The 26,103-nt window shown below is 45.8% G+C and overlaps 1 protein-coding gene across 2 annotated transcripts; it reads right to left on the reverse strand.

Moving 5' to 3' along the window:
* Positions 1–1,033: 1,033 nt before the first annotated feature.
* bag6l (BCL2 associated athanogene 6, like) lies at positions 1,034–24,273 on the reverse strand. 2 transcript variants are annotated; one of them, XM_080859545.1, is made up of 25 exons: positions 24,019–24,273; positions 23,310–23,393; positions 23,078–23,195; positions 22,341–22,573; positions 22,140–22,211; positions 21,889–22,011; positions 21,333–21,631; positions 20,655–20,784; positions 20,218–20,421; positions 19,710–19,923; positions 18,995–19,054; positions 18,279–18,580; positions 16,839–16,917; positions 16,353–16,603; positions 15,780–16,083; positions 15,432–15,601; positions 15,042–15,095; positions 14,493–14,595; positions 14,045–14,169; positions 13,789–13,923; positions 11,086–11,154; positions 9,861–10,061; positions 8,936–9,043; positions 8,476–8,622; positions 1,034–2,060 (listed from the first exon to the last, which is right to left on the reverse strand). In XM_080859545.1, exons 2-25 carry the CDS (start codon positions 23,385–23,387, stop codon positions 1,965–1,967), a joined length of 3,675 nt encoding a protein of 1,224 aa, XP_080715671.1. In that variant the 5' UTR covers positions 23,388–23,393; positions 24,019–24,273; the 3' UTR covers positions 1,034–1,964. The 2 variants fall into 2 exon arrangements, with proteins under 2 accessions (XP_080715671.1, XP_080715670.1); XM_080859544.1 differs by having other exon boundaries at positions 16,353–16,705.
* Positions 24,274–26,103: the final 1,830 nt, after the last annotated feature.

Here is a 26,103-nt window from a genome sequence, read left to right on the forward strand (position 1 = left end):
TGACTGGTGCTAGACACTACAAATCCAGGGTTGCTAATAAAATGTGCAAATTCATTGAACTGTTGATTCTGTGGATGGGTCCCAATACGGAGCACAAAACTCAATTACGAATAACCTGGGTAGCTAGTGTGAACAAGGTGTTTATGCCTCCTTCGTGTGACCACACACCATAAAAATGAATAGGAAGACATTATACAAACTATTTACCTACAAATACCTACATAATGTTGCTTTTAATAATAGGCTATGCTGTCATACAAATACAGCATGTGACTAATTAATCCTTGGAGGGATGACATTGATGTACAGATGGGGTTCTGGCATTGTACAGTCGTGGCCAAAAGTTTTGAGAATGACACAAACATGCATTTTCACAAAGTTTGTTGCTTCAGTGTCTTTAGGTATTTTTGTCAGATGTTACTATGGAAGACTGAAGTATAATTACATTGAGATCCACTTCTCCCATCCATCCAGGAACAGTTTGGTGATGAACAATGCCTTTTCCAGCATGATGGAGCACTTTGCCATAAGGCAAAAGTGATAACTAAGTGGCTCTGGGAGGAACAAAACATTGATATTTTGGGTCCATTGGTCAGGAAACTCCCCAGACCTTAATCCCATTGAGAACTTGTGGTCAAACCTCAAGAGGCGGGTGGACAAACAAAAAAAAAACTATTTAAGATGCAGTCTTTGTCTAAGCCTCATGCAGAGGTATTATATGATTTTCTTCCTTTTCTTTTTTAGATTTGTTTTTGGACTTTTTGCCTTTAATGAGATAGGACAGTGCAGGTTTGGACAGGAAATGAGATGGAGAGAAGAGTTGGGGAGTGGGATCTGGAAATAACAGCGGATCGGTTTTGAACCCATGCCCCCGTGGGCGTTCAATGCCGTATGTGGTCGGGGCTACTGCTTGCGCCACCCTTTTCCTTTTCAATTTAATCTGCTCATCAGATTATTTCATGGATCTTATTTGATCTGTTATAAACAATACGTAGCATATCTATGAATACATATAAAGAATATGAAACAAAAAGACTTACATTTCTTTATTGCAGATATTCAAAACACAGCTTTGTAAAGAGCGTGGCGGGTGTGACTAGCATTCAGACAAGAATAGAGAAAAGCAGAGGATCCGTCCAAACTAATCAAGGTGGGTCATATTATTCTTTAACAGCTAAAACATCTTCAGAGGGTTGTTTTGAATTCACCATAAAACAACCAGCAGGAAGACAGTTATTGTACTTCACACAAACAGCTAAATTGTTACTCTTAAGTCACAGGCCCACCTCATGAAACTGCTGTAGAGCAACAGGGAGGTCTTATTCATGACCAAATTGGACTAAAATGGATGAATCAGAAATAGTTTCAGCCTCAAATTACTAACAAGGTCATTTCCGTGGCATCATGTCATTAATTAACCTCATTAACGTCTTAGTGACCCCTACCTCATTATTCCCATTAATTTATCATCAACACCTCAATAACTTATTACAACAATGTACAACTTAACATTACAACTTAGGAAATTAACAAGCAAGCCTCAGAGTGAGCAGAGCGCTGTCTAAAGGGGAGGACTGCGCCGGTTGTGCTAGGTCAGGTCTCGTCCACAGCTGAGAGTGTGTCGCTAAGCAAGATGTTGTCCACAGAAGACTTTAGCTAGTAGTGATATGTAGTCCACAGGTGAAAGCATTACTATTGTAACTGATGTGTAACTATGTGTGGTTGATGGACCTGACTGACAGCAGTTAAGTGTATGAGGAGAACAGATTTTTCAAGCCATGACCAGTGAAACACATTCAGCACATCTGAAGAAGGGTGCTGAAGCATGGGGCTTTGGAAGATGAAGCCTTCACTGTCCAAGCTGAAGTTTTCCTCTTCCACCCTCTCCTGGACGTCTACCTGCTCGGAAGTTTATAGGTGTCTGGATGGAAAGATGAGACTGGCAGGTAAAGCGGCCAGTGGGATTAGGAGTCCTCAGAGAAAGCCCGGTGTGTGTTGGGGAAGCGCTGGGTGCTGTATTCTGGGTCATCACTAAGGCGCTTCTTGACATCACCCTTTACCTGAGCGACAGAAACACACACATCCACACACACAGATAAGTCACCTATGCATGATACCAGCTCTGATGGAGGAACATTCAGCAGGTGTAACTTGCACTTGCACTTCCTCTCCCTTCCTCTTCCCTACTACCTCTCCTTATCCTTCCTCTAATGCTATCTCCTCTAACTAGTACTTAACTCGCACTTACAGTAGTTACATTCCTGCACCTTAATGTAAAATCTAGGTGTTCTTTAAGTGATGCATCTTTACTACTTTACTTGCTTATTACCAGCTGCAGCCAATAGCTTGTTTACTAACATTGATTTGCGAACGCAGCTTAATCTGCGCCTTTGCCAGGCGCACATTAACGCACGGTGTTTCCCCGCATTTTCCGTGATATTTATCAAGCCAGATCAGCGCTGGGCAATCATTATTTTGCGCACCGTTAAAAGGGTTAAAGCAGAGGGGGGCACATCTGGGACGACAGGTGTTGCCGATTAGCCCTCTGGAGGTGTTGTGGGCCTGTCATCGAAACACCGGAGAAGGAGGGTGCCCACCTGATGACTCCAATGAGGCTTTTGACCCTTTTGTCCCACAGACAGCACCATGACTTTAACGCAGAAACATTTTGCATGTCTACGTCAACCCACTTCAAGTTTCAGGAGTGCAAATCTACCAGGGATTGTAAATCCTAGTCCTAAAACAGAACTGATCATCTGGATTCACCCAGTGACTGCTGTGAAAGAGCAGCTGGCAACTAGGGAAAGACCTAGCGACAGCTTGGAAAGACAGCTGACCGGAGGGAAAGACCCCAACGGGCCTGCCATAGGCTAGCTCCCTATGGTAGGAGGAACATGGCACCACTAGTGTACAGGTTCCACCCACTTACTGGCTACTAAAAATTCAAATAAGAGAACACCCCTAGAGTCTGCGAGAGCGGGGGCGGAAGATGACTCATCGGTAGACAACACGGTAATCGACCCAGGAACGAAACAGACAACGACAAAGATGATCGGCACAATACCTGAGACTGCAACATCTACTCCAGGAATCAAGCTTCAGAGGTGCAGCTGTGGCTGGGCCAAAGTAACCTCCAATGCAGGCCTTAGAATACATCAAGGTCGGAAAAAGTGCTTGAAGGAAGTCGGACAGGGACCTCGCATCGACCCATACTTCTTACGAAGCAAGTCGTGTCAGTCAAGTGAAGTTCAGCAGCAGGACGAAAACCAAAGTCTGCAGGACATCAATCCCCCGGGTCCTGAGGAAGAGGAGCCAAGCACAGCAGAGCCCCTTGAGCCCAGCCTACCACAGCTCACATCTGAAACAAAGATCCCAGGACGAAAGCCACTTATCAAGTGGCCCAAATCCTGTGAGAAAAAGGAGTGGGAAGCGATCAATACAGACATCAGCAAACTCTTTGAACAACTGAGGGGAACTGCGATAAAGAAGCTGGAGAAGATGGGAGAGCTGATCTACAACTATGGTGCTGAGCGCTTTGGAATCAGAGAGAAAAGAAAGAAAACATCAACCATCCCAATAAAGTCCAGAAGACAGCAGGAGATTGAGCGACTGGTCAAGGAGAGAAGACAACTGAAGAAGCAGTGGAGGAAAGCCCCAGAGGAGGAGGAGGGGGGAATAAACCTACTGCAGGCAGAAATCAAGAACAGGCTGTCAACTTTGAGGAGGGCTGAAAATCTTAGAAGGAGGCGTAAAAGGAAGGAGCACGCAAGATCGAGCTTCTTCAAAGACCCCTTCAAGTTTGTAAAAAGTCTTTTCACGAAAGAGAAAAGCGGCAAACTCATAACAACAAGGAAAGATCTTGAAGCTCATTTGAAAATTATCCACACTGACAGCCACCGGTGCGAACAGATCACCCTTCCACCGGATATGCCACCAATACCACCTCCAGAACACCAGCTAGACAAATGTCCTCCCAAGTGGAGTGAAGTGGAAAGAACTGTTCGTCGAGCAAGAGCTGCATCCTCTCCTGGGCCCAACGGAGTCCCTCACCGGCTTTATAAAAACGCACCAGATGTGTTACGCTTTCTCTGGAGGCTAATGAAGGTAGTGTGGCAGAAACAAACCATACCAACAGCTTGGCGAAGGGCCGGAGGCGTCCTTATCCCCAAGGAGAAGGACGCTGCTGACATCAGCCAGTTTCGCCACATCAGCCTCTTAAACGTTGAAGGCAAGATCTTCTTCAGCGTAGTAGCTCACAGGCTGGCTGTGTACCTAGAGAGGAACAAATACATCGACACAACAGTGCAGAAAGCAGGGATTCCAGGCTTTTCTGGTTGCTTGGAGCATGCAAACATGATATGGCATCAAATCCAAACAGCCAAAAAGGAGGGAAGAGATCTCCATGTGGTGTTCTTGGACCTCGCCAACGCCTTTGGTTCTGTTCCTCATAGTCTCTTGTGGACTGCGTTTGACCTATTCAGCATCCCACAGGCTATCACCACTCTTGTCAAATCCTACCTCCAGGACGTTCAGCTATGCCTCACCACTGAGGAGTACACCACAGCATGGCAGCGTTTGGAAATTGGTATTATGGCAGGATGCGCCATCTCCCCTCTGGCCTTCACCATGGCAATGGAGGTCATCATCCGCGCCTCCCGATGGGTCGTAGGAGGTCAGCAGCTCAAAGCTGGTCTTCGTCTACCCCCCATCAGAGCGTACATGGATGACATGACCACACTCACAACAACCATGCCATGCACCAGACGACTGCTGAAAAAGCTCCAGGAGAACATCGAGTGGGCCCGGATGAAGATTAAGCCAAGCAAATCCAGGAGCATATCAGTTGTCAAGGGCAAGCTGTCAGAGCAGCGCTTTTTCATCGGTGAGGAACCCATCCCAACAGTGTCAGAAAAGCCAGTGAAGAGCCTAGGGCGCTGGTACGATGCCAACCTCAAGGACAAAGATCAAGTGGACCAGCTTAGGCAGGACACAATCTGCGGCCTTGAGAGTATTGACAAGTCCCTGCTTCCTGGCAGGTTGAAGCTCTGGTGCCTTCAATTCGGTCCTACCCCGGCTGATGTGGCCTCTTACCATCTATGAGATCCCTATCTCAAAGGTTGAAAAACTGGAGAGGTTGATCAGCTCGTTTGCCAAAAAGTGGCTGGGTCTTCCCAGGTGCTTCAGCAACATAGGGCTGTATGGAAAAGGCATTCTGGAGCTGCCTGTGTCCAGTCTTACAGAGGAATTCAAGTGCTCCAAAGTAAGGCTGCAAATGACACTGACACGTGACCCATGTGTAGCCCAAACAGCTCCCACTCTGGCAACCGGAAGGAAATGGACTGCAAGCGCAGCAACACAGCAGGCAAAAGCAGACCTAAGGCACCGTGACATTGTTGGCCTTGTGCAACACGGTAGAGGAGGCTTTGGCCTTGGAGAGAGCAGACCATCTTGGCACAAGGCAGCTCCATCTCAGCGCAGAGGTCTGGTCGTTGAGGAGGTGCGCCGGCAAGAGCAGGCAACAAGGTGCGCAAAGGCTGTCTCCCAATCGAAACAAGGACAGTGGATGAGGTGGGAGGGAGTTGAGAGAAAGAAGTTCTCTTGGAAGGATCTGTGGAGTATGGAATCATTTAACACCAGTTTCATTTTAAGAGCAACTTATGATGTCCTGCCATCTCCCAGTAACCTTCAACAATGGTACGGAGAAGACCCAACGTGCCCACTCTGCCCGTCTCCAGCAAACCTCAAACACATCCTAGTTGGCTGCAAGACAGGCCTGACTCAAGGCCGTTACACCTGGCGGCACAACCAAGTGCTGAAGTGCCTTGCAGCTATGCTGGAGACCAGACGAACGACCATCAATGCCCTATCTCCATCAGCCCATCCTAAATCTGCAAGAGGTTTCGTCTGTGAAGGTGCAAAGCCAACCAAGACAAAGGCCAGTACGCCATCAGACCTGGGTCAGCTGGGAGGAGCACGAGACTGGAGGCTCGTGGTGGACCTGAGTGAAAGGCTCTGCTTTCCACCAGAGATCGCCGCTACGAACCTCAGACCAGACCTTGTGCTCTGGTCCTCCTCAACTAAGAAGGTTTACATCATAGAGCTGACTGTGCCCTGGGAGGACGCTGTAGAGGAGGCCTTTGAACGAAAAAGCCTGAAGTACGCTGAGCTGGCAGCTGATGCTGAGCAACGTGGCTGGAAAGCCAAAGTTTGCCCAGTTGAAGTCGGCTGCAGAGGCTTTGTGGGTAAGACAACTACCAGGCTGCTGAAGGATTTGGGAATTCGAGGCCAAGCCCAACGCCAAGCCATCAAAGCCCTCTCAAGCGCTGCTGAACGGGCAAGCCGGTGGCTGTGGCTAAAGAGGAGAGACGCCAGCTGGGCCCCAAAATAGCATCTGTGGCGCCGAAGGGTTAAAGCAGAGGGGGGCACATCTGGGACGCCAGGTGTTGCCGATGAGCCCTCTGGAGGTGTTGTGGGCCTGTCATCGAAACACCGGAGAAGGAGGGTGCCCACCTGATGACTCCAATGAGGCTTTTGACCCTTTTGTCCCACAGACAGCACCATGACTTTAACGCAGAAACATTTTGCATGTCTACGTCAACCCACTTCAAGTTTCAGGAGTGCAAATCTACCAGGGATTGTAAAACCTAGTCCTAAAACAGAACTGGAGAAATTGCCACCATGGAGATTCGAGGAAGAAAAAACTAAGGTTCAGTGAAGAGGATATAGATATATTGGTTCACGTTCGCTCAATCACTGAACCTGATTCAATGGGTTATATTGTTGTTTTGCCCGCCATCACCTTTAGCGAGATGTTTAAAAAAACACGATTATAAATAATATGCTATTTGTGGCATTAATGCATAAACTGTCTTTTATAACAATATAGATGTGTACATGGCGAGATTAATACGTTCTACAAGGGACATGGGTTCACTACAATATATCCCCACTGAAACAAATACATTTACCAAGTAGCCAGGCCTCTCCAAAATCACCGTTGCTCAATCATGGATAGATGGCCTTATTCCGGAAGATAAAACTGTCATGGACAGACCACTACAACGTAAGTAATGGTCATGTTGGCATCACATATGACCTGGACATTCATTGAATATGTGTGCTTTCTGTTTTGTTAAACGTGTTCGTGGATTGAAGATGGGACTGTTTGCATGTGGGTGCGATGAATGGCTCCAATTACGTTCGGAAAGTTTAATTTTCAGCTATCGTAGTGGGGAAATGTATATTGACCAGTGCGGCGTAGCAATGCGTTGAGTACCTGGGTGAATATTTGGCTGAGTGAAGGCTGAGATATACCAACTGCTGATGCTATAACTGTTTGAAATGATCCGATGCCAATATTTGCAATGTCGTCCAGAGTTTAACTGATTGAATGGAATGTGATCTCCGGTTGGAGGGTTGATGTCGTCTCTGATCTGGTTCAGTAATTGAAGTATTGCGTGGCTGGTTAACCTGTACCGTCTAATGATTTGTGGTTCGCTTAACTGAAAATGTGTTATACGAGTTGAAAAAATTATTTCTGTGCGCTGTCTCTGTCTTCTTTCTTCGCCTTGCTCTTATCACTGCTGCCATATCAACGTTTTCAGACTCAATGGAAATGCGCTTCCTGGTTAAGACGTGCTTTTATGAGGCGGAGAATTAGCGCGCAAATCAGAGACTTGCGCTTGCCAGGCAGTTTAGTAAATACCACGCAATACATCATTAGGCGCACTCCTCCCATTAAAGTGCGTTAATATGCGACTCTACTCAAATCTCTACTCTACTCGTATGCTTGTAAGACTGATTGTTAGAATGAATGTTGGTGGTCGGAGGGGGGGACTGCCAAGCCCAAAGTATGTGAGTGCGTGTGCGTGTGATAGAGAGAGTGAGTATGTCAGCGAGAGAATAAGTATGGGCTTGGTTGCCTCGCTCTCCGTCACTGGTATGACTGTGCGCTTTGAGTCATTGATAAAGCGCGATATAAATAAAAGGTATTATTATTATTATTATTAAATGCGCCCCCTTAGTAAATACCGTTTTATGTTTACGACCGCTATTTTACGCCAGAAATGGGCGCAATCCTGTTAGTAAATCAGGCCATTGGTGTTTTTTTGAGTCTCTGTTCAATGCCTGTTTAGCATTTCCTTTACAATACCTTCTCCAATAAGTTATAACTACACTTAAACTAAAATGTAAAATTACATTTGTGCACCCATTTATTCCTTTCGCGTAAGATGCATGACAAAAAAACATAACAAGGTGATCGCCTCCTTTCCTTTATTATAGCACAGCTAATGCAGTATACCGTTTCCTAACTGGTTGTATTAAGCTCAAACCGGCAACTTACTGAATTCAGCTTGTTATTTGTTTCTTCTTAAAAAGCAATAACTCTCTGCAACACTTAACAACTGTTCTTGTCTTTTGTTTTGGTTGGCTACTCAGTATAAGTGATTGGTGGAGGCTGGACTGGTAAGTTACCTGTTCACTGTAGGCTTGCTGCAACTCTGGAGACTCTAGCTCCCCCTGCAGGCTCTCTGGAGTGGTGACGGGCCTCACACCAGCAGCCCTGGCGGCGCGGCTCACCGCATCAGACAGGGAGAGGTGGGGGCCATCACCCTGGGCCGTCTGAGGACGAATACACCAAGTCATATTGATCAGTGTCGATTGATCAGTCATGATCATAACTCATCAATAAGATCAGTCAGGCAGAAGTAGGGCTTTGCGGAGAAACAAGTGGCAGGAGTGACAAACATGTAACAGATCAATCAATCAATCAACATGTTGATGGAACTGTATGCGTTTAGTGGTCTGTTTGCCGGTGTATGTATGTAGCCGAGTGTGTGTGAGCATGTGTATTAGCTGGTGTGTGTGTGTGTGTGTGTGTGTGTGTGTGTGTGTGTGTGTGTTTATTTATATATCTGTGACAAAGACAACGCACCTTCCTTCTCTTGGCTGGCATGCCATGAAGGTAGGCATCGGACAAAGGAGGCTGCGCCTTCATCTTCCTCTGGGACAGAAGGTCATGCCTGATGATGGGCACCCATTCCTGCAAAGATGGAGACAGATATAACCCTGTTAACTACTCACGCGCACTTGCACACGCCCACGCACACACACAAAAACAAACACACGTGCATATATGTAAACTGCAGTTATAAACAGGTGTACAGTATATTACACCCATATAGCTGGGCTTCAGTGAGATGTGATTGTCCTAGAGTTCTCTACAGACACCGATACTTCTCTCCCTCTTTAAATTGAGGGTTTCTCGCTTATGTCAGCAACGAGACCTGACGGCCGAGTAAGGCGATGTTCACGAGAGATTACGGGTCTTGATAGAGACCAAACTTAATCATATCGGTAATGTTTAGCTTATTTAGGGCTAATCTCCTTACACCACACGTATCACAGGTAAATCTCGAAAGGGCATTAATAGACAACCCTCCTGTATCAGCTCTTTTTGCGTGTTGGTCTACACAACGGAATAAAACGGAAAACACATTTCAATTTAATTCCAAACAAGTCACCAGTCGTAATCTAGACACCCACCGCTAGCTTAATATGTAAAATTGATTGATAAAAGATTTTTCTATCTATAAAGGTTTATAACCGTTTGTCCCTTTTTTGAGCTTTTGGGCTACGATAGAGGAGTCATTTAGTAATCAGAAGGTTGCTAGTTCAATTCCCCACTCCTTATTAAGTGTGTAAGTGTCCTTTAGCAAGACACTGAACCCCTAAAACTGCTTCTGATGAATAAATGCAATTTCCTTGTAAGTCGTTTGGATAAAGGCGTGGCGTCTGCTAAATTACTAAATGTAAATGTAATAATAATGTTGGATCAGTAACCAGAGATCAGCTCTTACCGGCGGGACAGATGCAACCCAGGGTTCAACGTCTGCCCCCGTCTCCTCTCTCCCGGCTGCTGCCATGGGAATGGAGCCTCTGGTCTCCCTGGTCTCCCCTGACGATGCCCGGCGTGACCCCGTGCCCTCAGCTGCATCTGCAGAGGTCAACATGGCCTCCTCTGCAGTGGTGGCAGGAGCTGGGGACATGGTCTCCTCCATCTGCGGAATATCAGACGCCACCAGGCAGGTTATATCAATAGAACTAGACGTACCGCATACCATTGCAGCAATATGACCACCACATACTGTGAGAGAATGAGCAAGACTATGCAACTAGGATATAAGAACTGAAAAATATATATATAAAAAAAGAGAGAATAATATATTTTTATATGTCATTTAACCCTGCAAAGACTGACACATCCAAATGTTAGCCAGAAATTGTAGTACAAAAATTTAAAATAAATATATATATTTTTGTATCATATTTGATATATCGTAAACAACAATCGCCGGTGGGGAGAGGCCATTTTTCCATTGACTGGAATCCTGTTTTATTTATTGGTGGCACCAATAAATAAAGATTTTGGGAAAAATGGCGGCGATTGTTGTTGTTTACGATTTCCTATCAGTTCTCACCACACAACGACGTCTCATCTTTGCTCCTTGAATGTCGATATGTTATGGTATGGAGTTATTGAAACTTACTACGTGTAAAAAAGCCTCGGAAAAGCCTTTTTAAGCCTCGAAAGTTGCACTGGGTGCCTTTAAGGTGACCCTACTCCACAAATTAGTTGTAATGAGCTACAGTCATGCACCTCCTAGGCCAACTTAACATAAAACATTTGTAATTTTTGGTGAAACTGATTTCGAGCTATTGCCCAAAATGTGCTTTGAGCCACACCCACTTCAGGGGGCTCTATCACAAAGGGACAGGCCCTCCTAGGGACACACAAACCCTATAGTGCGTACCAGCCATGTGGGGCCACAATAACACCAAGCTTCATGTGGATCAGTGAAGTCTAAGTATATGGCATCGTCTACCAAAAAAAGAAAACCTGACAAACACTTTGACTCTTTAGTGGTGGTTCCTATTATATGTTGATACAAACCATACATTGGTGTAAGACCACACATAGAAACAAGACACATGAAACAGTAATATCACAGACACTTTAAATGACATGCAGAAAGGTTTGAAGACAGCGCACACACACACACACACACACACACAAACACACACCTCTACATTCTGACTGTCAGCCTGCTGTTCGGCCTGGACATCTGATTCCACCCTCTGGGTTGCTTCAGTCTGACAAACAAACACAAACACAGAGATGTTACCATGGACACGAGGTACAATCCTTCCACCCCCACTATGCATTCAAAACACTACTGACTTTGAATGTGTTTAACCCTTCTCAGCCTTCCTTGACAGAATTGACCTATCGCTAAGCCCCGCCCCCCATTGTGACAGCTGCTAAATCGGACACTTTATCAGAGCTGACTAGAGTTTACATTGGCAGCTATCAGTGACAAAACTATATCCCAAGAGGCTCTAGACAACTTTTGGAGACAAACGGACCTGATTTCGCCTAGAAGCCTTCAAAAGGGACTTAATTATGCAATGGAGGGATATGTATACAATTTAAAACTCGATATGGTGGATAACAAGCTTAAATTTGAGGGGAGAATTTACAGAGCTCAATGCAAGAGGGAGAAGCCTAACTCACGGTCATCGCAATTGCAGATAAATACATCCAATACCAGCATTGTTCATGCACCGCATGGGAAAGATACAATGAATTCACAGTCAGTTAATTTAACTAATCTGGAAGGCACCGAGATGTACACCTACGTTTACTAACTAGCAGGAACCTGCCCCTGACAGGACAGTGTCCAAACCATAGGCTATGGTCCTAACTGTTTAGCTTGTTAATGTAACCTTTTTAATTACCGGCATGCGTGTGTTTCGTTCACGTTGCCATGTTAATCCATTATTAAACCTATCGTTTGTTTAATAAACTGTCCCATAACTGACAAAGTTACGCTAGCGCAGCTATTGAATCATTAACGTTAGCTAATTTGAACCAGAGATAACTTGCCTAAGCCTAGCATAACATCAGTGGTGAAAGTAAGCAGGTACTGTGAATAATGAGTAGGCCTATGCCTTTTATCATGTAGGCTTAGTTGATTGCTTTAGCAATGGGAAATTCTAACAAGAGTATGGCAGAAAGCTAATGAACGTAGCGTTCACTGTGCGGTCTGTCACACAGCTTAATCCACCGGAGATATTTTGGACCGGTCTTGTTTTCGTTTAGGAAATGAGATACAATATACCCCATTGCCTATCTTCTCACGGTAACTCGTATCAGTGTTGTATCTATCCCATGCACATCGTTTGGCCATTTATGTTGAAACTACATTACCACAATTACACACTTGTTTTTGTCCCGTTGTGGCTTGGGGAAAGGGATGAAATATACCCCATTCTGCAGCCTATCGGGATACCTACTGTCGGTGTTACATGTACCCCAAGCACATCGTTTGACCATGTTTTTTTTTTTTTTCATAAGCAACATCAATCGATCATTAAATTATTGTAACATGTCTCCTCCCTGTTGTTTTCAATGGAGTTATCGGAGCCAATGTCCGAGTCCAGTTCAGGCTGGTATGTCATTGGTTCATCTGCGTTCTAAGGGCGGCGCTTAGCGACAGGTCAATTGTATGCGAGTACCTGTGTGTATGACGTAATGATGCGAGTACCTGTGTGTAGGGATGGGTATCGTTTGGGTTTTATCCGATACCGGTGCTAAACCGATACTTTTAAAACGATACCGGTGCCTAAACGGTGCCTGAACCAATACTTTTTTTTTAAAGCAAAAAACAACGATTGATGACATTTAAGAAAGGCTTTTTTATTGCCAAGGCAATTTTTTTCTTCAAATTAAACAATATATTAACTGTTTAAAAGTACACTATAAATATAAATAAATACAAAACACACACACACACACACACTGTACACATTACAGTTTCAAACTTCTTTTGCAAAAATATGAGCATAATTGCCCTTTGAGCAAAAATGTATTATTTTGTTTGCATTTACTTAATGAAATTTCACCATTTTCTGGTTTGTTTATACCTATGTTTTGTACCTTGTTTATAGTTAAACTTGTTACCTGAACACACTGAGTAGGGGAAAATGTGTACTGCCCCTTTAAGAGAGTAGGATTCGTTTTGCGGATCTCCGTTTATTTGTCAGTCTGCAGTTGATCTGCCGTTGACTCTTGCATTCTCTCCCCTCGTTACACACACAATTGGTTGGTTGCATTTGCTGCACATCGTGATGTTTGAATCTTTTTGTGCTAAATATAGTTACACTTTTGCCCGTTTACCTTTCGATTTTTCTCTGGTAAAAGGTTGATGGCTAGTTCTGTTTGTGCTGGCTCTGTGAAATGCTGCCTGCTCTTCTCTGGTTCCTATACAACCGGTACCTACCCGGACCGAAATGTCAGATTTCGGTGCCTGAGCCGACTGTCATAAGAATGTTGCTATGGAAACACCAATGAGCGTGAGCGACACAGGACAGCGTTTACATTGGGAGCTCGGGCAGTTGTAAATGTGCCTAGCAACAAAATACTTACGCCACTACCGGTACTACTAGTTTACTGTCGCTAGTTTTCTACTGTTTTGGAACCAGCCTCCGTGTTTCATGTTTGCAGCCTAAAATAAACCCTGTTTATAAGACAACATTTTACGTTAATTTTGTTGATTTAACTGTTGTATAGAACCGGTGCCATATTTGTACCGGTTCTCGGTACCCAACCCTACCTGTGTGTGTATGATGTAATGGAGTACCTGTGTGTGTATGACGTAATGGAGTACCTGTGTGTGTATGACGTAATGGAGTACCTGTGTGTGTATGACGTAATGATGCTAGTACCTGTGTGTGTATGACGTAATGGTTGATGTCAGCCTCCTGTACAGGGTTGTGCTCCAGGATCACGTGCAGCCTCATTGACATCATGCTGGTGAGCCAGTTAACCAAGCTGGGGTTCACCTCCGCAGACATCCTCCTCTGCGCGCACACACACACACACACACACAGTGGTCATGAGCAGTAGTGATAACCGCAATAATATGGCTTGAGTGTGGGTGTGGGTGCATACATGTGTTTGTGAGTGTGTGTGAGTACTTACAATGCGGTGGTTGATGACAGCGGTGAGGGCTCTCTGCTCTCCTCTCAGGCAGTACAGATTGAGAGCCAGACACTCAAACAGGCCCTGGGTGCACATGTACAGAAGCCGTGGGCCAAAGGTGTGGTCTGTGGGGAGAGACAAACACTCATGTATAATGCAATTCAAAGTCCAACACAAGCAGCAGTCATAAAATACTGCAAAATAAAATCATTGCTCAAATCTTATAATTTCTGATCCTGATTTCCGATCTCCTAGCTCCCTAGTTATCTTACCCTAGTCCATATTCTCTGGCTTTGCTATTTTTTACAGATGGTTGTAAAAATAATATGCACAATCAATGCCAACGCCAACACAGACACACAAAACTATAAAAAACAAACTATAATGTTCTCTAGGTGTTCCTCCACTAACTCCAGTGTACAGTGGAGAGGAGTGTGTGTGTGTTTACCTGTGCAGCGCAAGATGTGTGTAGCCATGCGAGTAAACTGCTGGCGTAAGAAGGACAAGTTGGTTTGTACAATATCCACCCCCTCACGCACGGTCACCGAGGCCTGCAGGACGGACGGACACACACACACACACACACACACACACACACACACACACACACACACACACACACACACACACACACACACACACACACACACACACACACACACACACACAGGAAATTAATTTAAAAGACTGTGTTATTGCTGACAGAGTTGAATGTAATCATGCCCCACTAAGAGAGACATTTTGTTTGCCCAAATCATATCCAAGTTCGTAATAATAATATCTATCCAATTAACATCCATGTCTATTTAAGGGCAGACTTAGACAGATAACAGAACATGTGATAAGGGTTTTGTGGCTATTTGCTGTTTAGAGGTCAGGTACTTTTCCTTTACATATCAAAGGTCAACATGAATGCACTCTTAAGTGATAAGATCAGAGTGTGTGTGTGTGTGTGTGTGTGTTTGTGTTTATGTGTATGAATGTGTGAGTGTCTCACAAAGCTCTCGGCGATGTATTCCTCAAGGCCATTGATGAGCTCCTCAGAGGCAGTCTGCAGAGGAACAAACATTTACACATACTGAAGCCTCTGCACATATTTAAGGGGGAAGGAGAGACAAGGGGACACAGAGGGTGGGAGGGAGAGAGAGAAACAAGGGGACGCAGAGGGAGAGACGGACAGGAAGGAGTGTAGAGGTCTAAGAGGCAGATGGGATGAAGAATGGAGATATAGTGGAGAAGAAGAAGAGTAGAGAAGAGCAGGGGAAGAAGAGGAGTAGAGAAGAGCAGAGGAGTGGAGGGAAAGAAGAATAGAGAAGAGCAGAGGAGTGGAGAAGAGGGGCAGAGAGTGGGGAAGAAGAGGGGTAGAGAAGAACAGAGCGCGGCTCACGTTGATGTTGGGGTCAGTCGGCTCGCGGCCCTGCAGGTAGTGCTCTCTGAAGAAGGCGCTGAGCTGCGGCTGGATGCGGCTGAGGGGCTGCGAGTTGCCGTGCAACAGGAGCACCATGTCAACCATGGAGAAGCTCTGACACACCAGGGACAGCAAGTCGCCAAAGAACCCTAAACCCAAGCACAACAACAGGCACACATTACCTACTGGGGGGCAAGAACTTAAAAATAGACATCAAATAAACATAAAAACTAGGATATAGTGCAAAAAAAAAAAATAAAAAAACAATGTGTGTGTGTGTTTGTGTGTGTGTCACAGGTCTGACTAAAAGGGTCATAGGTAACTAACCAACGGCGTCTCCGGAGCCAGGTGTGAAGAGGTTGCTGGTCTGGGAGAGGCGCTGGATGAACTGGGCAATGCTCTCGCTGCTGCCCCCTCCGGCCCCTAGGGAGCCCAGCAAGGTGGAGAGCACGCCCTGCACGATGCCCGTGAAGAGCTCCGGGCTCAGCGTCTCACCACCAGGGGGCGCTGCAGACGGCGGCGGGGCTGATGGCTGGGAGGAGGAGGGTGGGGGGGCGGTTGTGGGTGGGGGTGCGGAGGAGGCTGGAGGAGGCTGCTGCTGTCCCGGGGGAGGGAAGACCGGCTGGTTGGCCTGAAGGAGAGAAGGAGAGGAGGAGGGAAGAGCAGGAGCCAGATAGAAGGAGGAGAGGAGAGAAAAGAATAAAGGTGAGGTGAGTGACATAAACACAGAGACAGGGTTTTCTGTCAGATATTGGAAATGCTGGAGCAAACACAACACAAGGATAAAGAACATTGTGATACGTGTATTATGTGTATGATGTGCACGCGTGCCAGAGAATCTGACTGAACATAAGATGGTAATGTGCGTGTCTGCGTGTCTGCGTGCCTGCGTCTACTGACCTGCATGAACTCAGACATGCCCTGCAGGAAGGCAGGGACTCCAGGCACAGTGACTGTGATGGATGGGGAGGCTCCTGGCCCCGCCCCTCCCGCTGCAGCCACACCCCCCAGCAAAGAGCCCAGTAGCTGGGCCAGATTCCCATCCACGGCCCCGCCTTCCTGGGGGAGCCCCGCCCCCTCTGGAGGCTGGGGGTGGCCCTCTGAGGTCCCGCTGCTCTGGGTGTTTGGGGTGGTGGGAGGAGGAGGAGCAGCTGTATTGGAGAAAGAAGAAGAGGAGGAGGAGGAAGAGGAGGAGGAGGTGGAGAAGGAGAAGGAATGAGAGGAGGAGGAGGAGGAGCTGGACGTGGGTTCACCTGAAGCAGAGTACAAAACAGATATGAGCGACCTTCCAAGGGAAACATATGCACACTACACACTACACATTACACACACACACACACACACACACACACACAGACCAGACAGGCAAAATCAACTGTAGCTGACCTGTTTGGACCGGCAGGAGCAGCTGCCCCACCAGCCCTGAGACCATCTGACTGAGAGGAGAGGGGGCTCCAGGAACACCCTGCAGGGGCAACACACACAATCATTATTCACATAGGCGCACACACACACGCACAGATTCACATACACACACACACACACACGCGCACACACAGGCACACGCACACATATTCATTCACACACACACCTCAAATATCCACATACACAAGCACACAATCACAAGCACACATATACACAAACACACATGCACACATATTCACACTCTACTTTGCATGTCCACTGACGTAAACGTCTCTGTTCATCTGAGTCTGTTTAACCCGTCAATTTAGATCAGGGGTCTTCAACGTTTTTCAGGCCAGGGACCCCCAAACTGATGGCGAGATGAGCAGGGACCCCCTACTATATAAATTGCATAAAATATTGTTTATTATATACTGGGCCTAGTGCTAAAAAAACATAGCTACCCTGTTATTGTGTCGATGGCACACATCCTCCCACATTAGTGAGATGTATCTTCTTTTCAATTACTCCTGACTGACACGATCCAACGGATGACGGAGGAGGAGTCTGGCGCATGGAGTTGTGTTGACAACATAGATGTTATAGTGAGATTGACAGGTCAACAAACCAATCACACCGCTAGCAAGTTGTTAAGATTGTAGGTAGTAGCATGCTAACATTAGCTAGGAGGCTCACACACCTCGCAAATCCTCACTTATTTTTCAGTTACAATAAACGTTTTTTGACCTTTTACAGTGTCTATTTCTCTTTATTATTATGTTTTTAAATCTAAGCAAAAAAATGTCAAACTAACAATTAGGTACAAACAAGACCAGCTATGGAGTTTGGTCCGCCATCTTTTATTTTTGACCTTTGCGCTCTTTAGACTTGAGCAGAAACGCGATCTGATTGGCTAGTGCCTGTGCATGAAAGGTGCTGTGAGTGAACCGGTGCCCAGCTTGAAAGAGCTCCTGTGGGTAGCTGTGGGTGTCGATTGGACTGAAAGATAACGTCTTCTCGATCAATTTATACGTTCGCTACAATATGTTGGATTTATGTTAATGTAAATTTAAAGGGAATAAATACAATTCTGATTTGGAAGACATTTAAATTTGTGGAAAAAAAAATTCGTTGATTTTTTTATTTATTTTTTATTTTTTTAGAAATATTAAAAAAAATTATCTTATCAACCAAAGATTTCGCGACCCCCCTGCAGTACCTCCGCGGACCCCCTGGGGGTCACGGACCCCCTGTTGAAGACCCCTGATTTAGATGTCTGGATATGGTTACCCATGCCTATGTCTACCTATTGCTTTGACTTCACATAACAGACTATTTTCCCATGCTTTCACTGCTCCATATATCTGTTAACCTGTGTGTGTGTGTGTGTGTGTGTGTGTGTGTGTGTGTGTGTGTGTTCACCTGTCCAGGTTGCTGTCCTGGGGTGGGGTTGGGCACACTTGCCCTCAGGTTGATGGTGGCTGTCCTGGTGGTAGGCTGCGGGATGTGGGGGGCGAAGGATGGCCGTGTGATGACCACCCGGGCGTGGGGATGTGGGTGGGGTGGGGGCACGGGAGCCTCCCCAGTCGGGGGCACATGCTGCTGGCCTGGGTGGCCTGGGTGGCCTGGGTGGCCTGGGTGGCCTGCTGAGGCGGCGGCGGCCATGGCAGCGGCCTGCTGGGAGATCTGGTGCACGATAGCCTGCATGAACTCAGGGGGGAGGCCTGGGATGTGGAGGGGAAGGGAAGCACCTTTAAAAGAGACTAGCATAGCACAGCACACCACCCTTGACTACACCTACAGCACAGCCTTAACTACACCTTCAGCACAGCACAGCCTTAACTACACCTACATCACAGCACAGCCTTAACTACACCTTCAGCCCAGCACAGCCTTAACTACACCTACAGCACAGCACAGCACAGCCTTAACTACACCTTCAGCACAGCACCCTTTACAACTCCTCTCTTAACCCTCTCACCTCTTTAAACACGCTCTCCACAAGATTTACAGCACTATTCTGTACACATACTCCTCATCTATAACTACAAAACACACACACACCCTTAATCTCCATCCATACACAGACAGTAAGGATTGGGTTGGTGTTTGTGTTCCATGCACACTGTTTTGCTCACCTGCATGTCCGGCGGCGGAGGCGTTTGGTTGTCCCGCTGCCTGTGGCCCCACGCCTGAATCTACTCAACAAGAACACATCAACAGTGGATTATGGGCAAGGGTAAAGAGGTCAAACAATCCACTCTGTTATAACATTCAAGTGTTTTACAATGATTGATCAGATAGGCAACTACATATTCAAATCCATGACAATAGTTTAAACACAAATATGTAGGACTACTCTGGTGAAGGTGACTGAGAGAGAGTGTGTGTGTGTGTGTGTGTGTGTGTGTGTGTGTGTGTGTGTGTGTGTGTGTGTGTGTGTGTGTGTGTGTGTTACGACCCACTGCGCCGCTACATGGTGCAATGTGCATGCATGGCCTCTAGGACGACTGATGCCTAATAACCTACACCTGGCATGCTGTATGGAATATAAGGATGAATGGACACTTAACTCGCTCTCGCGGGACCTACGTCTAAAACCCCTAGACACGTTGCCGTTTGGATTATGGAGAATATGGACTGAAATAAACGAGTGCTTTTGCAGTTAACCTTTTTGTTGTCTGCCTCCATTGTTATGTTGCGGCCACGAGCTGGCTGTAACAGTGTGTGAGTGTGAGTGTGAGCGTGAGTGTGAGCGTGAGCGTGAGCGTGAGCGTGAGCGTGAGCGTGAGCGTGTGCGTGAGCGTGAGCGTGAGCGTGCGCGTGTGTGTGTGTGTGTGTAGTTGAACACACCATCCATGTTCATCTGCATCATGACGACTGGCTCCATGGTCTGGTGTGTTATTCTGATGACCCGTGGCCCAGCCTGAGGCTGCCCCTGCTGATTGGTGGCATTGGGCTGTTGGGGTGGGGCCTGACCCTGGTTCTGCTGATCTGATTGGCTGGTAGGTTGAGTGGATTGGGGTTGCCCATTGGACGTCATTGTAACTGAAGTCCCAAGGTTCATCTACAGTAGTAAAATCAAGAGATCTCATCATATCATCAACACTTTTACATTCAGCACTACCTACATAGCTGCTTTTGGTGGGTTTTTTTTTAAACAAATAACTGCTGTGTAAAATCTGAAAACTTCCGCAAACAAAAATACGCTGTTCTTGGAATTTCTCAGTGCAGTGCTCCTGATAACTCTGGGAGTTTGTTTTGTTCAACATCCTCATGTGAATCAGATTGGTGCATCACTATTTACTAGTCAAATGTTCCTGGAGTTTCAGAAGGGCCAGCAGGAGGCGCTGTGACTCACAGGAATGGGGATGTGGGGCACTCCACCCTGCAGCAGGACAGGGGAGGTGTAGTGGGAAATGGGCCGCACCACATGGAGATGGCGGGGGGGCTGAGCAGACAGGTTGCATCGCAGGTCACTCAGGTTGACCAGCGTGTTACCGAGGAGACGCAGGGACTCCCCCACAAGGTTAAGCGTGCGTTGGTCCTCCTCTCGCTCCTGTGTCTGTGGTGAGGGTGATAAAACAAAAGCATCAGCAGGGCGTTTTTCAAAACATACTCTGACGTGACAGAGAAAGACCATGTTCACAGATCCATAGCTATCTCATCTTCACTGTAAAAGCATTCACGGAATTCCATCAGTGTTTCAGCTGGCTGGCTGGATGCAGGAGCTGCATCTGAAGCTCTGTGAGGTAAAGGGTTTGGCCGGTCTGACAGGTGAGGGGCTGTGTCTCTTACATTGTTGTTGTAGTCGGCAGAGGTGGCTGCTCCCAGGATGGAGTGGGTTCTCTCCATGAATGGACGAAGGCGCTCCTCGAGCCTCCTCACCTCTGACAGCACCTCCACCAGCTCAGCAGGGCTGGGGTGACTGAAAGGAGAGAGAAAAGGGAGGGAGGGAAGGAGCGAGATAGAGAGACAGAGAGGGGGGAGAGGAAGAGAGAGAGAAGAGGAGGAGAGAAAAAGGGAAGGAGGGAAGGAGCGAGAGAGAGAGAGAGAGAGAGAGAGAGAGAGAGAGAGAGAGGGAGAGAGAGAGAGAGACAGAGAGAGGAGTTTAGCCTTTCAAATCAGGAGCAGTGTTGACAGGGACAGCAAGCTCTCATACTTTCTTCGGACATCTTCTTGCCAAGGAGAGGTGAAGCCATTTCTGGCCTGGCACTCAGATAGTGGGAAAAACCCTGTGCAAGCTGGAGCTGTGCCACAAGCTGGGGTGTGGTGTGGTGTGAGAAGTTAGGAATGTTTATACATTGTTTTCAGGAATTGTATTTTTAGTGATGTAGCTGTTAGCTGTGCCACAAAATAGGGTGTGGTGCGAGAAGTTAGGAATGTTTGCTATGAATTTGATTTCATAAATGGCATTTTCAAGGTGCTGCAGCGTCATGGAAAACCGCAATGGGAAAAGTGGGTGTGGCGTCTTACTTGGGTCCAGATGGGGCGGTGCCCTCTGTCTGAGTGGTGGTGGTGGAGGAGGAGGAGGAGGAGGAAGAGGAGGAGGAGGAGGAGGTTGAGGTGGAGGTGGAGGTGGAGGCGGAGGTGGCAGTGGTGGAGTCTGTAGCTGGTGGGGGGGCTGGAGGAGAGGTGTCCATTGGCTGAGCAGCAGGAGAGGAAGACGGAGGCGGTGCTGAGGGCTGACTGGCTGATGCTTCAGGTGCAGGGGCCTGATTGGCTGATGCTTCAGGTGCAGGGGCCTGACTGGCAGTTGCCTCAGGCTGCTGGCCCTGAAAGACAAAACAAAGGGAGCTATAACCATGGCAACACAAAAACAAACCACCCCACCCAAACAGACTATAGTTGAGAGCTTGAATATGTGATAGCCAGGCAGCTTGTGCTTTCTTCACCTGACAGGGGGAGATCTTGTAAGAGAGTTACAGAGTGAATCACCAGCCTATTACTGATTGGCTGACAAGATCCACAATGTGTGAAAACAAATGTAATAATAGTGATAGTGTGTGTACATCTGACTGGCTGCACATACCTCTAGTCTGTTGATCACTGATTGGATGTCTCTCAGCAAGTTCTCAGCCAGCTGCAGCCGGAGTCTGGGCTCGCTCTGCACCGATTGGTCCAAATTGATGTGCAAGTCCACTGAACCATTACTCTTATAGAAAGGAAGGAAGGAAGAAAGGAAGATGGATATGAGTGATCTTAAGCCTATTCAGTTCCATCAGCGACAATCTCGTCAGCAACCCCTTGCAAGTGAGCTGTTTCTATGGCAACATGACTAACCCCGGTGCTGGTGCTGACACGTGTCTGGCGGCCTGCCTCTCCAACTCCAGCCATCATCTGCTGCACAGACATCTGGGGGAAGACAGACAGAGGACACACACGCACACACATTAAGTGCATGTCCAAAAACACAGCCAAACCAAGCACATACATGTTTATGCACCATACATAGTATAAACAAGGCCAAGCGCGCACACACACCTGGATCTGCTGGGGGTCCATGATGTTGACGGGCAGGTTGAAAGTGCCCAGCATGACATAGCTGTTGCCATTGCGATCATGTGGGCCGCCCTGGGGGCCAGAGGTGGAGGAGGCTGAGGCAGAGCTGCCCTCTGCGCCCCCAGATGAACCCGGCACGCCGCCACCGCCCCCACCTGACTGAGTGGTCTGAGGAGGGGCACGCTCCACAAGATGGATGACTTTACCATCCACATCTAGGAGGGGAGGGAGGCAGGAGGGGATAGAAGCATATAGGAAAGAAGGAGAATATGAGAGAAGAGAGGAGGAAAGGAGAGGAAAGGATATGTAGTGTGAATAAGTCAGTTTCCACTGTTATATTGGTTTCTTGAGGGTGCAGCATGCTGCAGAGTTGAGGGGATAGCATAATGAATCCAGCCAAAGACTTGACCTGTGGTGATATGAGCTCTTAATCATCTACGCACAAAAGGACTCTAAACATGTTGCAAATGTAAAATTATTTTATGTGTGAGTCTCACTCTTTTCTGTCAGTGTAGGCATGTGAGAGTGAGACTCTTTCTGCCTAATCACTGCGTGCATGCGTGCATGCGTGCGTGCGTGCGTGTGTGTGTGTGAGAGAGTGTGTGAGAGAGTGTGTGTGTGTGTGTGTTTCTTGTGTGTGTGTTTCTTGAGAGAGTGTGTGTGTGTGTGTGTGTGTGTGTGTGTGTGTGTGTGTGTGTGTGTGTGTGTGAGTGACTCACTGTACTCAGTCAAGGTCCTATCATCCTGCAGCACACGGCCCTGGTAGATGAGTCTTTGCTTGTCCACTGGGATTTCCACAGACGCAGCGATGTGCTCCTTAAACTCCCTCACAGTCAGCTGCAGAAAGCACCAGGGTGAGGGGATACTACTTTTATACCATTTATAGAACACTAGTTCTAGAACTGTTCTAGTTCTTTACAACCAAGTGCTGGACGAAGAGATGGGCCTTACCTCTCCTCTCACTGTGTAACTCCTGCTCTGGGAGTCCAGAGTCTTCACTGTGACTTCTATAGTCGTCGGATCTTCCATAGCTCTCTAACAAAAAAAACAAGGTCAGTGAAAAGAATAAAGTTCTCCAAAATTCTTTCCCATATAAGTCAATTGGCTGATTAAAGCACAAAAAGCTGTCAAACTTTCATGATTAGTGAGATAAACTGTAATGTGGTTAAATCTGTCAATAAATCACAATCACAGCTTTTCCTGTGACTAAAGTGTTGACATACTCTGAAGGACAGGTAGAACAAGTAAAAATGTTTGACATGAGAATGTCATGAATGCTATGAGATGTTCTAACGTATCGATGCAGGAGAACGCGTCACAGTTTAAATGTCATCTGCTAGGAAATGACAATCATACTCCACAAAGAGTCCACAATAATTTCGTGGGATTTACAGCACAATTCACGAACTGCTGTTGCACTTTAGTGCAGGGACACGTATCTAACATATATTCCTCACTACACTGTAAACAGGAAACTGAAAGCAACCGATAAGCATTAGCTTAGTTTTGTGTTAAAAGATGATCCGACAATCAATCAATTGTATTCACAATGACGGCATCGACTTATATACCTCCATCCATATTTAGTTTGTACGATAAACTGCTGCTTAGCAGACAAGCTACATACCCGATGAAGCCAAGTTTAGCCAAATCAACTTACCTTCTGTTGTCACAGTCGATGTGTAGCTAGCAAACTAGCTAGCTAGCTAATCCCAATTACCTGCTTGAGAGATAACGTTAGCTAACGTTAATCCAGGTACACGTTCAGTCTGTCAGAAGTTTACGACAGTCACGACAGAAGTGTCAGAGCTAAACTCAAGCTAATTTCAAACGCTTAGAATACCGAATAATTATATTTTCTCACATATGCTTTGTTCATATTCCGGTGAAATAGTTAGCTCTGTGGTTAGCCACTTCAGATAATGCGACAGCAACAGTAAAAAGCCCCCGTGACGTATTTCCTTGAAAGTTGTCTACTGAAAGTGCCTGAAGCAAAATTATGAGTGCTAAAGAACAGGCCCATTAATGACTGGATTTGTAACGGTTTCCTCCTATTTTAGGCAATTCCACGTCCATTGTGTATCATAGCCATGGTAACATCTTCTGTATGTAGGCCTACATGAATATAAAGGATTAAGTGTATGAGGGTTATATATTTTGTAATGTTTTTCAACACTGTAATAGACAGAAAGAAGGAAAGATAGATAGGTAGGTAGATAGATAGATAGATTACCTAATTGATGCCCAAAGTTTTTGCAGTGTTGCAGCAGCAATTCATATGAACCACAAAATACACATTAGCCTACCTACATACAATCACAAAACACAAATAACTGACACACAACACAAAACAGTAAAACAGTACTAACAAATTGATATGTTGTAATTCTGTAATGCTGTTAAAGTCAGTAGAAAGTATCAGAACAATTTACACAAGAACGACGACCGGGCTGCTCTTCATGGCCCCTGCTGTTCAATGTCAGTATTGAGTCACTGGCACAGCTAATCAGAGACAACAGTAATGAAAATAATGTACTTTTATTTCTAGCAGAACCTGCAACAACCACCCCATACTTAAAGGACTTTATTTCCATACATAGGTAGCCTACTTCTCAGGTTATGAAGAAAATGTTATGCAAATAACAAAAGCTTAATCCACACTTCTCCTGTCTCTATAAGGACATATCTTTTTAACAAAACATAAAGAATGGAATAAAGTCCTGGAGTTGACCCCAACTGAAGGGTTCCCGATGAACTTACTAATAGGTAATGGGAATAAGAAAGTATGTCATCTTAACCAAATATTTTGAATCTGAATTAGGCTATACATTAAAGATAAAAGGGAGATGAGAAATCGACATGAAGAGGTGTTTGAGGCCCTTAAAGAAGGAAGTGAATGGAGTCACAGTAATACCGTCAGGCATTGATGAAAGACCTAAGATTTTTATATTGCTTTCAGCATCAATTAAATGTATCACAATTAAGTGCTTAAAACCTGACCATGTACAATGTATGGATTGAAGAAGTATGGGAAACCTATCAGAAGTCTTATAGAAATACTATATATTAATGTCTTATTATTCTAGTAATATTCTATTCATCTGTGTGTCCCTTAGTGTGCAATTTCTGTCTGTGTGTCTCAGTGTTCCTCAGTGATAAGGATTGGGGTGTTTTGGTTGTCTGGTAAGGATTGGGGTGTTTTGGTTGTTTCGAAGGCCATAAGGCCGTTCTAACTCCTCAGTGAACCTGGACCCAGGGTGATCCACATGATCCGAGCTGTGTGTGGAACATTCCTCTATTATTCAGGTTTGTCCCGTCTAGTTAGAAAAGTGAGACACTAAAAATACATGAGCATCTTTCTGTGAATCTCACTCTCTGGCTGTGCAGCTGAATAAAGCCTGTGTCCTGATTGAACGCCATTGGCCAAATTAATAGGAATTTTCTACAATTCAGTAAGTGAGTTTTTGTTTTCTTGGTTGCTTTCTGATGTACATGGTCCCACTTTCATCCTAGATTACTAGGCCTATTAATTATATTTTAAAATCTGTTATTTATTTATTTTATTTTTTAAACAGGCATACTTGTAAAATAGGAGTTATCTTTGTTATGATGTTCTCTTGTTTAATATGCTGCTATAATATAAACCAGAATATATATATATATATATATATATATATATATATATATATATATATATATATATATATAATATAATAATAATGAACCAGAAGAATACTGGGGCATA

This window comes from Sprattus sprattus (assembly GCF_963457725.1).
Source record: "Sprattus sprattus genome assembly, chromosome: 20".
NCBI classification, from domain to species: domain Eukaryota; kingdom Metazoa; phylum Chordata; class Actinopteri; order Clupeiformes; family Clupeidae; genus Sprattus; species Sprattus sprattus.